Genomic DNA, 1,553 nt, shown 5'->3' on the forward strand with positions numbered 1-1,553 from the left:
GCATTTATTTATTTTCTTTTCAATAATTTTTATTGATTTATTGCGGAAAATAATCTGATATGTGTGGCAGATAACTTGAATTTATAAAAGAAGAATAACTTGTGACCACAGCAAATAAATATTAGTAATAATGTTCACATTTTCAAAATCAAAATTCAAAGAATTGCAACAACTAAAACGTGTCTTTATGTTTGGTTATCTTGAATTTTAGTAGAGGAAAAGGATAAAAGCACAGTGTGGGTATTTATTATCTTTCAGACAAAGCAATCTATTTTTTGCAGATAATTTTCTTTACTAAAATCCATGAACCAGAAACAATAGTAAGTCTTGTATATACCTATACGTTGAATCCATCCAGAACTGGGGATCCCTCCTTCACTACTACAATGAGGGAAGAAGAGGTGCAAACTGTAGTTCACTAGAGTCAATCTTGAAAATAGAAGGGGGACCTAACTAATGCTTCACACTGCCATTTTCATTTCTAGTTTCTGGTGAGGTTCATAATTTCTCAGTTCAAAATCAGCAGCCACAAATGAATCGATGTCCTTTTTCTCTGGGTTGATTTTCAATATCTGTTTGACAATGGAAAAGAGAAAACCAAATTAGCGAAAGCCAACCATCATCTATGGGATGAAGATCTCTGAACTGGTAAGTGCCACAACACAGCATGATCTAGGATCTTCAGGGTATTTATCACATAACAATGTTAACAGTTAAACTAAATATATTTTGTTACTCACTGGGAAGGGTCTCGGGAGCTTTTTAAGTTGCTCCTGCAGAGGACTGATGTGAGTTTTATAAACATGAGCATCCCCAATTACGTGCACAAACTCGCCGGGAATAAGACCTGAGGGTAGAATGCACATTGTAGCAATGGTTGGTCAGTGATAGATAAATAATAGGGTAAACTACATTGATATCCATGAGGTTAGGCCAAATTATACAACCCCCCCCCCCCCCCTTGTGTTGTACAAATTACAGCTACACCCCTTAGTATAATATTTTTCAGGGAAGTTTTGCATTTGAATAGGGGGTGCATTTATAATTACAATTATAACCTCAGGAGGTGTAGCTGTAGTTTTTGCAAATGGGCAGCTTGTGTATTTTGGCCTAATGTTTTTCAGATGTCGATGTAATTTACCCTAAATAATATGTTAATGTATGCGGCTAGTCGGAGAATCAAACATAAATACTTCTTAAGATGTGAATGTCATTTGTTAAATAAATGCATACCACAAACATGAGCAATCATGCATGTCAATAGAGCATATGATGCAATGTTAAACGGCACCCCAAGGCCCATATCTGCAGATCGTTGGTACATCTGGCAAGATAGCTCTCCATTGGCTACATAAAACTGCAATATATCGAATATGTTAGGAAATCAACAGGAAGAGAAGCACAATCAGAAGTCACCAAAGGGCCGACTAGATGCAACTAACTCCATCTTTCTTTTCTTCTATCGTTCTTTTCTTCACCCTTTTACTCTTCTATTGTTAATTCGCTAACTTAGAAATTTCTTGAACTTTCCTTAGTAAAACCTTTTGGTATGG

At 35.9% G+C, this 1,553-nt stretch overlaps 1 protein-coding gene across 8 annotated transcripts in view; it reads right to left on the reverse strand.

Moving 5' to 3' along the window:
* The window catches only part of LOC105159256 (putative bifunctional dihydrofolate reductase-thymidylate synthase), a 5,451-nt gene continuing 4,115 nt past the window's right edge, over nt 218-1,553 (reverse strand). For 7 of the 8 annotated variants that reach the window (XM_011076261.2, XM_011076260.2, XM_020692994.1 and 4 more), the window contains 3 exons: nt 1,234-1,357; nt 741-847; nt 219-572 (listed from right to left, as the gene is read on the reverse strand). In XM_011076261.2, coding sequence (XP_011074563.1) covers nt 462-572; nt 741-847; nt 1,234-1,357 — 342 coding nt within the window. In that variant the 3' untranslated portion in view covers nt 219-461. Of the gene's footprint in view, nt 573-740; nt 848-1,233; nt 1,358-1,553 lie in introns of all 8 variants that reach the window. The other variant, XM_020692991.1, reaches the window with a different exon arrangement.

The sequence above is a fragment of the Sesamum indicum genome, linkage group LG3 (genome assembly GCF_000512975.1).
Source record: "Sesamum indicum cultivar Zhongzhi No. 13 linkage group LG3, S_indicum_v1.0, whole genome shotgun sequence".
NCBI lineage: Eukaryota > Viridiplantae > Streptophyta > Magnoliopsida > Lamiales > Pedaliaceae > Sesamum > Sesamum indicum.